General features: G+C 33.7%; 2 protein-coding genes across 8 annotated transcripts in view; both read left to right on the plus strand.

Moving 5' to 3' along the window:
* The window catches only part of LOC121424971 (proteoglycan 4-like), a 106,535-nt gene extending 99,063 nt beyond the window's left edge, over window positions 1-7,472 (plus strand). For all 7 annotated transcript variants that reach the window (XM_041620872.1, XM_041620878.1, XM_041620875.1 and 4 more), the window contains one exon: window positions 1,787-7,472. In XM_041620872.1, coding sequence (XP_041476806.1) covers window positions 1,787-1,897 — 111 coding nt within the window. In that variant the 3' untranslated portion in view covers window positions 1,898-7,472. The remainder of the gene's footprint in view (window positions 1-1,786) is intronic.
* A 1,766-nt stretch (window positions 7,473-9,238) lies between these two features.
* Window positions 9,239-12,608, plus strand: LOC121425568 (toll-like receptor 3). Its single transcript, XM_041621658.1, has one exon. The coding sequence runs from the start codon at window positions 9,874-9,876 to the stop codon at window positions 12,523-12,525; it is 2,652 nt and encodes an 883-aa protein (XP_041477592.1). The 5' UTR covers window positions 9,239-9,873; the 3' UTR covers window positions 12,526-12,608.
* The last annotated feature ends 768 nt before the right edge of the window (window positions 12,609-13,376 follow it).

Raw genomic sequence — 13,376 nt, forward strand, 5'->3', positions numbered from 1 at the left:
TCACTTTTAAAGGCGGGGGGGGGGAGCACTTGCCAGCTTTGCCCCCCCCCCTGTATCTGTCAGTGTATGTATTGAGGGTTAGGTTGAGGGAGGAGGATGCACTGAATAAATAAAAGATGGAGGGAGGGTTGGTGTGATTTCTGTGTGAGTGCAGTGAACCAAGCTACCCCTTAGTCAGGACTATACTGGATTGAAAAACCTGGGGGCTGTTTCATAAAGCTGTTCGTAAGTTAAGAGTGACTATAAGAACGACTGGTGATCCTTTCTTATGCGCTAAATCATTGCCAATGAAAATACCTTTTACCACAAGAAGAGATCACCAGTCGTTCTTAAAGTCGCTCTTAACTTACAAACAGCTTTATGAAACTCCCACCAGGATTGTTATTACAAATTCAACAGGTTAACAAACTCTCTTATCTAATGAGCTTTCAGGCACATTACCGAGAAGTCAGAGACTGGACATTAATCAATTGTTGCATAAAAGTTACTATTCTGGTAACTTTCAATTGTAACCTTCCAATTGTAACTACCATGGTCATAATACTGAATATCAAATCAAAATCAAGGATTCTAGGAAGTTACCATTAAAGGGGTGGTCCAGGCTGAAAGCATTTATAGCTTAATAAATAGAGTAGAATTCACTGAGCAAAATGCCGAAAATTTCGTCAAAGTCGGACAACAAATAGCAAAGTTATTGAATTTTAAAGTTTAGTAATATTTTGTAAAAACAGTTGTCATGAATATTCATTAGGTGGGCTGATGATGTCACATCTCCACTTGTTCTTTTGCATTTTATTATATGAAATTAGGTTTATTCAAATTTTTTCCTCCAAGAACTAGAAAAATTGGATTGACAACTGATTTAGTGCATTAGATATTTATCGCTGCAACTTATTTCATTATAAGGGAGACATATTATTCACACAAGTATGAAATAATGAAAAAAATCTGATTTTATGTAATAACATAAGAAAATGGAAAGTGGAGATGTGACATCATCAGCTTGCCTAATGAATATTCATTACGACTGTTTTCACAAAATATTGCTAAACTTTAAACTTCAATAACTTTATTATTTGTTATCCGATTTTGATGAAATTTTCAGCGTTTTGCTCAGTGAATTCTACTCTGTGTATTCAGACATAAATATTTTCAGCCTGGACCACCCCTTTAAGGCTAAGAAAGTATGCAGTGGGCACCAGCGCCCTGTTGTACAAAGAGTTATGATTGATTCAATAAATCGTAACTCTATGGAAATCCATCAGTGTCATATTTTTTTCTACGTATAATTTGCACAATATCCTTTTTATGCAAAGAGAAGCATAGTGAATTTTTAAGAAAACAATGAATGCATGAATATACATCACAGCTAGAAAATATTTTGAACAAACATGCATTATAGATGTTGAAGTTGCTGGCCGTCCATAGTTGCGATTGATTGCATCAATCATAACTCTTTGCACAACAGGGCCCTGGTCTTTCCATTTTGGGTTCTTTATAGACACAGTAAAAATAATGGGCAATGTTGGAATGCCACTGAGTAAAGATACTCAATGCCTTTGTACCCTGCTCTAAAGGTCCTATGCATCTTTCCAAATCATTTTCTTGCATTTTCAATGATTGTTTTGTCTTGAATAATTGTGAGAATTTGTGATGAAAGGAAGACTGGGATTCTTGCATGAAAGGTGTGGCTCTTTATTGTAAAATGCCATATTTGCTTTGCAACCAGAGATATTACCAAACATCATTCTTGATGTCCTCATTGTTTTTATCATCTATATTTCAGGCATTTGAGACACCAGTTCAGCTCATCGAGCACCACATGACCAACTCACTGATACTTGCTCAAGACGAAGGTAAAACCATTCTGAAAGTAGCAGCCCCTGTCTTCCGATGACCTTTGACCTTCAAATGAAATTTGATGGAATAATTTAATCGAACCAGAATCCATCTTTTTGTTGAACGGAGCTTGGAAATTAGATGTTTCCCCACCCACCACAAATATTGCAATGCGATTGGTCGAGATGAGGTCACATGATGGCACGTCAAAAGATTTTGATTGAAATAACAACCAAATGTGTACTTGTTGATTACTCTGATGCTTAGTGACAGTTCGGTTTGGCCTAAGCTATTGAAGAGCTTGTTGTTTAGGTCAAGATCAAGTAATAGATATTGGTGGTTGTATGCAATGTTTGAATAAGACCATAAGATAAAGAAATAAAAGGGAGAGGAAGAAAGAGTTGAATGATGAAAGAGAATGAATTAAGACCTCGTGAATTTATCAAGGGGAACATGTCATCAACAATTTTTTCTGACAGATTTGACCACTTTCTTCAATTTTGATTTGAAGAGAAGCACAGTTCCTATGGCAACTGTTGGATAGACATACTTTGTTGGAAAGAATATCTGACAAGTCTTATTTCATGAAAAGCTTCCCAGGAATTCAACCAGTTTTGTTCCAAACCTATCTATAATCATTGAAGGGATCCAGAATCTTCACAAAAATGACAAGGATCACATGATGCAGTCTAGTAGTCAGCTGACATCATTGTGCACAGGTCACATGACAAGCAAGATGTAATTGTCAAGTTCCAACTTCATACAGTATCAGATGACTTGAGGTCTTTCATTTGAAAATCAGTATGAAATGATCACATTTTTCATGAAGATATTTGAAAGCGAAATGTATTTTGATGATTGATGATCATGATTACTAATAGATGTTTGAGCAAAAACCAGTTTACATCTGCCGTGTGGGATTGCTAGTTCTGTTGGTTGGGTACCTGTCTAGTTATATCATAAAGAAAAACTATGAAGGTATTGGGATGGTATTCCAAATTGAGTCATATCAATGTCTTGAAAAACAGGACCCACTGTCTTTAGGCCAGGCACTCGTCACATGATATTAGAGACCAGCCTATAGCTTAACAAATCTTTAGTTTTCAAAATTGTACCATGTAATTCAGTTCAATCAAGGGATGAAGTACAATACACCAAGCATCCGCCTGGAAAGAGAGACAACCTGTCAGGTTTCATTGCATTTATATTATCTACTCTGTTAGTTTTTGGTGTATGGCATTTTGTTTTGTTTTTACTACATGCAAAGGACCAATTCTGATTGTTCAAAACTGCAGGCACTGAATACTTTGATCCAATGAAAGAAACAAAGTGACTGTGTATTGCTCTATCTCCATTTACAATACAGGGATTTAACACACAAGCATTTAAAATAAACAGTGTAACAATTTCAAAACCTCTTCCATTTTGTTTTAATTTTTTTATTCACATTCTGAAAATGTTTTGTATTTACTGGGACTTCGACTTAGTGTTAACTTTTCCACTAGCAGTGTCATTATCAGATAAAACACATTGGATAGGACGGCAGACTATTGCTTGATTTTCATAGAAAACATGCGGTAAGCTAGACAACATGTGACTGCACTGTTTGAATCACAAGATAAGAATATGTGAGATATATAATATGAAATATACAGTTTGATTATCATTGATGTGTGTGATATGTCTTTCATGACAATCTGCATAGAGAGAGAAACCAATGTTCTCTTTGATATTTCATGTATACTCTGCATTATTTATAGGTTTATATTTTTCATTTACAGATATCTTTTGAGCATATTGCCATGTATAACATTTAAAAACAAATAATTTAGCTGTACTATTTGCCACATAGCTTTGTAGTGTGACTGTGTTAGGGTGTGTTAATGTGTTAGATACATATTATTATGATGTTGACATTTAGGGTCCTTTTGCATAGATATTCAACAAGTATATAACATGCAGGCATTCTTGACAATTATTGCAAATGCACTTTAAAATTCACAAATATTGTTAATCTTAAAGTGCCACAGGGTTAGGTTTTGTGTATTGTGAAATAAAATTATTAATTATTAACAGGCATTTTGAGTTATTCAGATGTTACCATGTTTGTTGATAATAGTTTATTTTCATAAAATACTCTAATTCTGAATACTTCTATATAATGTGTGAGTACCACAGGGTTAGATTTTGTGTTTTGTACATTAATTATTTTCAAAATATTCAACTATTTCCATATCATTTGCTGTTGACACTTTTATCACAGATATCTAGATATCCTTATGCAAGTAGAGTTGAGATTGAATGTATTTGATGCTCTATGTTTCTAGTTTTTTCATTTGAAGTAAATTGGTAGATAAGATTTGGGACCCCTCTTGATAATCCAATGATACAGTGGTCTAATTTTATGAATTTTAAACCAGATTTTAAATGAAATCCTTTACTTTTACATGTTTTAATCCATTTGGGGCTTGCTTCATTAATACTTAGAATTATTTTCACTTTCACATTATTATAACTACCATGGTAACCTTGATAGTGATTGGCTGCTGAGCCCTGTTACCATCGTAATTGTCATAATGGGAGAGTTACCATAATTTTAAGTCTTTAAAAAGAGCCCTATATCCTGGAGTTTAATTAAAAGTTATTTCATATATGTTATGATATTAGGGGATTTCCCCAATTAAAACATTTGGATTTGATATGTATAATTTACAGCTTTGAGCCCTTGTTTATATAGACCTTTTCTTGAATATATCTTGTATTTTTTAAACCGAGTAATATTTTTATGCTTATCTCCTTTCAGCTATCTACTTGTTGTGCTTTCACTTTCATAATGATCATCTTTATTTATATATTTTTGTCAATGCTATCTATAAGTGTTGTATGTGTAGTGACTTTCTATTTAATTTATACAATTGATAGTTGTGATTTAGTTTTTTGTCTACCATTATACCATAGTTGCTTTCTTGTTGATTGGGGTTAATAGAATTTATTTCAATAATTAAAATTTTGTTGTACATGTAGTACAGATTCTAGAAAGCTTTGTTGAGATATAATGTATTAACATGATTTTGGAAATGAAAGACATGTTTAATGCAACTGGATACTTAAATGAAAGTAGTTCCCTGGTAAAATTACAAACTCAACTCTATTTGGTTCTTGCACGAAGTAGACAAGTAAAAAAAAGGTACATTTCCATGATAGAATAGTGGTATCAATATATGGACATTTCAAGTTTCTCCAAGGCTTTGGTAACGATTCAATAATATGAATTGATCCAATATTAGATAGGAATGTATTATACAAAGATTATATCCTTGCATTTTTTATTTTGTATCTGAGACATTTTTTATTTGTGTATTTTTGACCAAAGGAAAATATTAACACTTTTCTAACAAAACTGTTTAGCATATGCCATTTTATTCAACACATTGACTGCTTTAGCAAGGCTTTGAATATTTCAATCAAGTAAAGATAGTACATCATGGTCAAGTAACACAGATATGTAGGATTGATATGCACGTATATGGTAACACATGGGCACAATTGAACAAATTGGGTATTATAATAATTTAATATGTAACATTTTCCAAGTGCTGCATACCATAGTATGCAGCGCTTAGAAACATTTGTATCCATCCTTTGAGCTTAATACAAATGTTGCATATTATTATTATGTGAGTGATGAGTTGTGATTGAGCATTAAGTTTTTGATATGTGGATCCAGACTCATCTATTCAATAAGGAAAGAAGTTTGGTATCATTTTTAGACCATTTCTGATATAGAAAAATTCAAATTAAAACCTCTTCAAATTAAGGAAAGTGTTGTGTTTTAATGCTTTAGTCCTTAACAAAAATTAAGTAGTGTACAAAGATAATAACTACATGATAACTAGTCAAAATTACAGGAAGGGATAATGGTATTTATACTATTTCAAATAAAAAAATATATATGTAATCTGAATTTGGTGTTGAGACTCTGAAAAGTGATACATGTACTTAGAAAATACTTTAGAAATGAAATAATGAATATCTCACCTTTAAATGATAGCGATTACCTTGAATTATGGATACTTAAAAGCTGTTTTTTTATTCAAAGATTGGAGAATGATACATATCATGTTATGAATGTATGAAAGAGTGAGGCAGTGTTATGCTTACTGTGGGAGAGTGACTAGGATTTGATGTCTGACTTACCCTAGCTTAACCTGTAGAATTTATGTTTTATTTTGTTTTTGTATGATAGTCTGATAGTGGTCTGAGGTGTCTTGTATTACTTGTGTCATGTTTCTATCTATATATTGACTTCATTGATTATCATTGCAGTCAATGTGTAGAGGAAAAATTAATGAATCATGAAATACCAGGTTGATCCATTTCAAATGTTGCCAAATAAGCACTCTCCATAAAATTCAGGTTACTATTGTACAATCACACATCACTTAGCTTAAAGTATTAATAATAAAACAGAAAATAAGACTTCATGTACTACATGTATATTCTTGCCCTGAATTCAAATCATTGAGGTTTCAAGATTATTTAAATGAAAATTATCAGTGTTTCATTTAAATTTTTCAGTATTTCATTCTCATCTTTTAAAACTTGCCTGATAGATGATTTTTTTTAATTTGTCTAGTTACATGTACGGTACTTAATGGTATTATAGTGAATTTACATGTACATATAACCATACATTTTTGGTTAAAGTTGTGGCCTTTTCATATATGCTTATTGCACGTTGGATGGAATTCAAACTCAAGTGCTATTTAAAGTGAAATAAAAGATGTTATTTGAAGTGAATAAAAGAATGGTTATTGTAATGGATATATTGGATACATGTTAGTGTTATTAATTAACTGAGAAAAAGATCATTTAATGTTCATCATATTTAAACATTCAAACACATATTTTACGAGCAATAATTGATATGCTGCTTGTTATAAATAAGTTATGGAATAAGATATGGTTATTTGAGTTGACGATGATTAAAAGTCTTTTTAAAAGGAATTCCAGTAATTTATCAATTTGATTGCAAATATACACTCGAAGATGTACATTTGATATTTGAATAAATTGAAATCTCATATTTTTTCTCAATTGTCTTCTTATCAGAGGCAGACAAATGACTAGCATGCTATATATTATTATGATAGCTGTCATGATGACAAAGTTCTCATAGTTGTAACTTTTTATGAATCGGGTCCCAGGATACATTTTTATCACAAGTAGCATGTAGCACAGAGTTTAACATTTGAATTTTCTCCTTCAATTCATTATTAAATTATTATTTACTGATCATGAATATATGCAACACTTTGAATGGAAATTTTATATTTTTGTATGAATTTTCAAGTAATTTCTGTGTTTTCTACATATATATGGAGCGAAATATGTATAATTTCATATGTCTATCTTGTACAGAAGATGCTAATAATGTAATAATCAATGTATAGACATGTTTTTGTAGAACAAATCCCTGTTTTTTGTATGATTGTATACAAATGTTTTATTTTATTTTTATATCTATTTTTTTGCTCAATTGTATATTAAGCCATGTGATTATGTTTGAAAATCTATGTAAATCTACCATTTGTTTTAATTTTTCAATGCTGAAAATAAAACTTGTACTCAGATCACAGTGTCTTGTCAATGGATTGTGTGAGGACATTGATGATGAGGAGAAGGGGAAATCAATGGTGATGGTGATGATGATGGTGATGATGATGGTGATGATGGTGATGATGATAATGATGATGACAATGATGATGATGGTGATGATGAAGAAGATGATGAAGATGATGATGGTGATGATAATGATGATGGTGATGATAATGATGATGGCGATGATGATGATAATGATGGTGATAATGATGGTGATGATGGTGATGATGATGGTGATGATAATTATGGCGATGATGGTGATGATGATGAAGATGATGGTGATGATGATGGTGATGATGTTGATGAAGACGTTGATGGTGATGAGATGGCGATGATGAAGATGGTGATGATGGCGATGATGATAAAGATGGTAGTGATGATGATGATGATAATGATGGCGATGATGATGATGGCAATGATGGTGATGATGATGATGACGATGATGATGATAATGATGGTGATGATGATGATGACAATGATGGTGGTGGTGGTGAAGGAGAAAGGAAATGAAAAAGGAAAACAATAAGGCAGAGAAAATGAAGATGTGAATAGCAGAAATATCGAGAATGGAAGTGAGATACTTGCATTATGTTGGTTGGCTGTTAAAACCTCGTATCTCAAGATTACAAAATTTATATGACTGCTCTTAAAATGCTGTATTATGGCAGTGGTGGCAATCTCAAATTATCTAAAAACAGTCTCCTCGTTCCTGTAAAGAACTCTTCCTACTCAAAAGGGTGTCACTTTTTTTTCATAATGCTATTAACTGAGCTGTTTTTTTTTTTTAAATCAAGATACAAGCTTTTACCGATGAATATTAATTTTTATGAGGACCATTTGGTACAACCTGGACAAGTATGATTTGAGATGTATCTTGGTCATAAAACTTCAACCGGTATGTTCATCTTACATAGGATGATATACTGTAGTCCAGCTCAATACAAAATTGATTTGAATTATACAATTAAAAAAACATTTTATAACAAATTACTTCAAAATCGGATGTGAATTCCGAAAAGGAAAACAATATTTTGTAGTTGTAGAGCTATAAATAGAAACAATAAAAGTAAACTTTGTTCATGAATATTTTATTGATGGTATCAGAATACATGGCATGGGCATGAATAGGCAAGGTACCATTTCTTGCTAAATTCTAATTTTTGATTTGAGTTTGTTTGATCTTTTCATTTAAAGTGATTGGTTAACACTGATTTGACTCTTGAAAAATCTGAGCTAGAAGGTCACACTTATCACCTGTGTCTGTTATATGTTACACAAATGAAGCCCAGAAAAAATTTTGTTCGAAAATAGTTATTTAGTGCTTCAAAAATTGAAATATAAAGTGACCGGAAACACCATCTAAATTTCATCCCATACACTTATGTGTACTATTTAGGCGTCTATAAGATGCCTATTGACAAAATTGGGGTTTGCCTTGTAGTTTTAGCTTTTCATTCTCAATAATGGTTGTTTTCAGGGTTTATCGTTCTAATACATGCACTTGTACACATGTTTTATCTTGGTTTGAGATTTTTTTAAATCGGCTGCTCACAAAGTTAAACAGTACCTTTAAGTCAACATGCTTTTGGGAGACATAACATGAACAAATTTAAAGGGCAAGTCCACCCCAACAAAAATTTGAATTTGAATAAAAAGAGAAAAATCCAACAAGCATAAAACTGAAAATTTCATCAAAATCATACGTAAAATAAGAGAGTCATGACATTTCAAAATTTTGCTAATTTTTCACAAAATAGTTACATGTATATGCACAATTTAGTCACATGCAAAGGAGAGAATTGATGTTGTAAGCTTTGCAAATCAATTAATGAGCAGGTTGAAATTCTTTATATTGGATACACTTTCAATAAATGTACTTGGTTTGGAATGAAATCATAACGAGGGCTATCATCAGGATCAATATTCTTTCTTTTCTCTTTATTAACCGGTTATGAGGAAATAAAATGGAGCCCATCTGCCTCCAGCCTCATTGAACTTGGATTGAAATGAGCTATTGACTTCCTACAGCCACATAACCCCACCCACCACTACATCCTGTCACTAGAAATAATGAGAGCAACAATAAATCAATTTTTACTTTTGCTTGTAACATTATTTCAAAGGATGATTGACATTCTGAGCTGCTTTCAATCCATTATTCAATATTTGTAAGATTGTATGTCACAACTATGAATTAATCAGGAAGTACTTGATAAAAATTTCTCAAATTTCTGCTTTTCTGTGCTTTTTATTGCGACCAACTTCCTCAAAAGCACAGTCAAATGACTTTTTGAGCTGTCACATTCTATCTATGATCAAGAATTTGTAGTTCTTTAGAAGTCATTGATCAGTGATTACATAAGAGACAGCTTCATGATGGGCAAAAGTGGCCCTCTATTTTACACCAGCATCCTGATTTGTTGTCTTATACCCTTCACATTTCAGTTATTTAGAAGAGAGTCGTTAACGATCCCTTCAACTTTAGACCAAGAGAGCCTGGGATGTGTACTGAATGTAGAGCTTAAGACAGCCTTCTGCGGAAACAGTGGACTCACTTCGATTCCTCAAACTCTTTTTGAAGACATCTTGCGCTTTGAATTATTTGGAAACAACATCACTTCTCTGTTAAGTTGGTCGTTTGAAAGATATCCTCTGATTACTCGCTTGGACCTTTCTCGGAATGATATCCGGGTAATAGCAAAGAGTGCTTTACGTCCACTCAAACATTTAATGTACCTTGATATATCCCATAATCCTCATCTTGTTCTTCCAGACGCAGGGCTTCTACGATGGTCCAGAAATCTTTCCACTCTAAACCTGTTCTCTTCAAATTTACAGGCTCTCCCCAATCATGACATTCTTAAGTGGAGTCCACAATTAGAATATGTCGGACTTTTCAATAATCATCTCAAATCCGTTCATGTGGGATCTTGCGGTACTTTAAACTCATTGATCCTGTCAGGTAATAAAATTGAGCAAATAAATCCAGATACGTTCCATCTTGGTTGCCACATTAATCTTTTAGATCTACTAGGCAATCCACTCCAGTCAGTTGACCCGGAAGTGGTTAAGTCGTTGCATGTCAATTCTTTAATTATTGGTGACCATCCCTTGACATTCAAGTTCTTCAAAGATTTGTTCTATGGAGTTTCCCTTGGCGAAATAGATGAAATTGTAATAATCAATGCCTCTGTAAGTGGCTTTCTAAACGATTTCTTCAAGCCATTACATGACCACCATCTTCGTCATCTTGAGTTCTCATACAATGAACTGGACAACCTGTATCCTCATGTCTTCTCCAACTTGACACAGGTTTATCAACTCTCATTTGGGAACGAACATATACCCAGGATTGAACCGGACTACTTTGAAGGTATGCATGGCTTAAAAGTCTTGACTATAGAATATAGTCAACTTAAATATATCAACACTGAGAGTCGGAGCTGGAATGTGGATTTGACTGAACTTCACTTAGCTGGCAATGTGTTGACCAAAATTACTCCACATACATTTTGGGGTCTTAAGAATTTGACGTTCTTGGATTTGAGTGACAATGATCGACTTGCTACCTTTATGCTCGAATCTTTTTCGGGTCTTGATAATCTTGAAGTCATCAACTTGTCAGAATGCAATGTCTTTCAAATGAGACTATACACCCCATCTCTAAGATGGCTTTCAATGAGCAATTTAGTAGCCCCCTTTAGCCCTTTGGTGCCAGAAGAAACTTTTAAAGGAACAAAATCACTTGTAAGTTTAGATATGCTTGAGTCAGAGCTCCGTAATTATAATCTCTGGAATGCTGCAATGAACGTATCTATTTTTGATGGATTATTTAACCTTAAAACTCTAGATCTGAGTGATAATACCGATCTTGGGAAGAGTTTACCCAAGTACACCTTCAGAGAGCTCAGTGCACTGGAAGAACTGAGAATAGAATATTGCCACATTTCAACTGTTCACTACCTCACTTTTCAGGGGTTGTTGTCACTTCAGAAGCTCAGCTTAAGAGGGAATATCATTCAAACTGTTCATCCTAGGTTATTTCAAGGATTAGTACAAGTGACAAGCATAAATCTTAAAGGAAACAAACTAGAATATCTAGACAAAGGCATATTTTTAACCAATGCAAATCTGACCACTCTGTCATTAGCTGATAACAAACTGACAAGTCTGAACCAAAGTACGTTCCAACATATAAAAACATCACTCTCATCTCTTGATCTTTCAGTCAATCCAATTAATTGTATCTGTGACTTAACATGGCTCCTGAGTTGGCTAAGTAACTCCTTGAACCTGGTAAATAAAGACGAAACTATCTGTTCATTAGCATCTTTAGAAGGAACTAGACAAAAACCTTTGCTTGACTTTGACATAGAAGAATTGTGTAGAATTAACATTGTTCTGGTTTGTGTACTTCCACTGGTGGCCATTTGCTTGGTGGCAGGTGTCGGAATTGTTTATTACAATCGATGGCAGTTAAGGTTCAAACTTTTTCTGTTGAAATTGGCTGCTCTCGGATACAAAGAGATCAGAGATGCACGAGACCACAACGAATTTGAGTTTGACCTGAACATCATTTTCTACGAGGACGATGAAGAATGGATAAGAGAACATCTCCAACCGGCACTCGAGGAAAAACTTCCGCAGTTTGAGAGGATGGTGTTTGGTGACAAGGACCTTATTCCTGGAATGCACTATTTAGATTCAGTGGACTATGTTGTGAGTAGGAGTTACAAGACTTTGATTGTGCTCAGCAGAGCTGCTGTTCAGGATCGCTGGTTCATGCTCAAGTTGCGAATTGCAATGGATCATGTCAGTGACACCCGGACCGAATTTGTTGTTGCCATCTTTCTGGAAGACATCCCAGATGCTGAGATACCATTTCTTGCTCGCTTGTATCTCAGTGATGGCAGACCTTATCTTCAGTGGCCGATTCATGAAAGAGGACAGGAGTGTTTCTGGAATGAATTATCCAAAGGCTTGACAATTAATCTAAGGACTAATGATTTGATTCCAAATGAGTAAACTGGAATTATCTAGCCCGTATTCTGAAGTCGGAGTTAACTTAAACTCAGGTTTAAAGTTGTCGTTTAAGTATTGAAAGCCAATTGTTACATAAATCACTTACGGTAGAGATATCATATTTCAGCTCATTTGGCTCTCAAATCATTCATAATAGTCGAGGAAGTATGAATAGATGATTGTCTTCACCATCCATGAATCAGGAAAGAGCACAGTAAACATAAGAAAAATAAAACTTAAGACAAATTTTGACACTTTTGGCCTCCCATAATTTTAGCACAGAGTTAAACCATGGTCTATTAAACCTGACTTCAGAATACGGACCTCTTTGTTTCAAACAAGTTTAATATACATTGCCATTTTGACAATGTTCATTACATTAAACTTGTTCATTTCATACTGCAGGAGAAAACCTATTCAAAATTCAAGAGTTTCCTTCTTTAAGTGATTGATAATGAAGTTGTTTCACTTGGTAAACTGTCAATCACTAGGACAAACTAATATCGAACAGATAAGTGCACTTTTAAATCTAATTTTGATAATAAAAACAGTAACACAGAATGCTAGGACTATTATACCTGAATGTCAATATAAGAACTCTAGAACACTTGCTATTTTAAACAGGAATAATCAGGGTTATTTCTTTTTTCATAGTCACCTTGTAGATGGGCCACACACAAAATGCAATCTTGAGATAGAATAATAATACATGACCCACTAATTGGGCCCTTTGGCCAGCCTCTGACAGGCTTTATTCCAGGTGGGTGTTTCATAAAGCTGTTCGTAAGATACGAATGACTTTATGAGCGACTGGTGATCCTTTCTTGTGCTCTGTGATATCCCTATGTAATTGA

This window comes from Lytechinus variegatus, chromosome 12 (genome assembly GCF_018143015.1).
Source record: "Lytechinus variegatus isolate NC3 chromosome 12, Lvar_3.0, whole genome shotgun sequence".
NCBI classification, from domain to species: Eukaryota; Metazoa; Echinodermata; class Echinoidea; order Temnopleuroida; family Toxopneustidae; genus Lytechinus; species Lytechinus variegatus.